This window comes from Pseudozyma flocculosa, assembly GCF_000417875.1.
Source record: "Pseudozyma flocculosa PF-1 unplaced genomic scaffold scaffold00005, whole genome shotgun sequence".
Taxonomy (NCBI): Eukaryota; Fungi; Basidiomycota; class Ustilaginomycetes; order Ustilaginales; family Ustilaginaceae; genus Pseudozyma; species Pseudozyma flocculosa.
In genome coordinates this window covers 980,716-982,303 of record NW_006920873.1, presented here as the reverse complement: position 1 = coordinate 982,303, position 1,588 = coordinate 980,716, and the positions used below count along the sequence as shown (strand labels likewise).

The following is a 1,588-nucleotide window of genomic DNA, read 5'->3' as shown; positions in this document are numbered from 1 at the left end:
CCCCCACCCCACCCCCCAAAACGCGCTCCTCGACGGCGCACTCGGTCCATGCCCCCCAACATGCCCCCTCCCTGAGGGGACGCCACTGTCCCACTTCCTTACCTGTCGATATTCCCCTTTTCTCACTCTCTCGCGTTCCGACGTCGGCAGCGGGTCGCGTCGACGAGGTTTTGCCGCTCTTGATTCCACGGTGTCCGTGTCTTTCTTTCCTTTCTTTCTCCAAAGGGACCGTCGCTGCCGGGCTCCCTCGTTCGTCGTATCCGCCGTCGCACCTGTCTTTCTGCCCTGCCTCCCGCCGCCGAAAGCGAGGGGGAGTGGGGGTGGGCGGCACTACGACACAGAGAAGGAGACATGGCGCGATGGATTGGGAAGAGACGGGGCCGGGCAGACAGACGGGACCGAGAGAAATGCATTAATACGATTTTGTTGTTGTTTTTCCTTTTTTCTTTCTTCCCGCTTGGCCTTGTTGTGTGTCCTGGCACTCGTCGTGTCGTCTGCATCGCATCGCACCACATCGCATCGAGGCGGGCCGAGTCGGGTCTCGAGACTCACCGTGGTGCGGGAGCGAAGGCCGCGGACTAGAGCATCTTGCGCAGGCGCTCGTCGGCATCGTTTCCAAACGCCAGCCGCACCTCGTCCTCCTGGCAGGCGAGAATGAGGCGCGAAAACCCCCTCGCCCTGCCCGGTCCCGCACCCTGTCCGACAGCAAGGATGAGGCCGAGCGAGCAGAGTTGTGCGAGGGCGGGAGCAAAGTCGATTTTATCCCACACCACCTTTTCCACCCCCCCTCCCGCTCCCGCTCCCGCTCCAAGAGGGAGTGATGACGACGACGACGACGAGGAAGAAGAAGGGGAAAAGAGGAGGAGGGGCGAAGGGTGGATGGCGTACATCCTGCACACGGCGCGGTGGTGCGTGAGTACGTCGACTAGTTCGGCCTCGACCAGCCCGCTCCGCCGCAGACAGCTAAACAGGCTCAGCAGCAGCACCTTGCCGTGCAGCGGCAGCGAGAGGATGTGCGATACCCGCCCGCTCTTGACCATCGAGTCGAGCACCGACTTCATATCCGCAATCGTCACGGCCTTGACCGTCGCCGTCGCCGCAGCGTCGTTGTTGCCGCCGTTGCTGGTCGATGTGGATCCAGTGGCCGCCGCAGCGACGGCAGCGACCGAGGCGACAGCGCGCATCTCGACGAGCTCGACGGCACGGCGGCACACGTCGAGCATGCGCCGCGCGTCGCCGCTCACGTTGCTGACGCGCTTCGAGACGTAGGTGATGGCGTCGAGGTGGAAGACGTCCTTGCACCCGCGCGTCGCGTCCGTCTCCATGTCGCGCTGCCGCGCCGCCAGCGCCTTTGCACCGGCGCCTCCCGGTCCCATGCCCGTCGTCGTCGAGGCGATGCCCAGCCGCGACTTGACAATCTCGACCAGCTGCCGGTCCGTGTAGGGCATAAAGACGATGCGCGTCATGCCCAGCCGGCTGGCCACCTTGGGGTTGAGCGTGCGCTCCGGCAGGTCCATGGTGTTGGCCACCGCAATCACCACCAGCCGCGAGCCGCGCGTATTGGGCCAGTTGAACATGTTGTACATGA

At 64.4% G+C, this 1,588-nt stretch overlaps 1 protein-coding gene across 1 annotated transcript in view; it reads right to left on the bottom strand.

Annotated features, from left to right (window-relative positions):
- Positions 1-578: 578 nt before the first annotated feature.
- PFL1_02128 (uncharacterized protein) overlaps positions 579-1,588 on the bottom strand; it is a gene marked incomplete at both ends in the record, with an annotated part of 4,034 nt that continues 3,024 nt past the window's right edge. The window contains one exon of the mRNA XM_007879639.1: positions 579-1,476. Coding sequence (XP_007877830.1) covers positions 579-1,476 — 898 coding nt within the window. The remainder of the gene's footprint in view (positions 1,477-1,588) is intronic.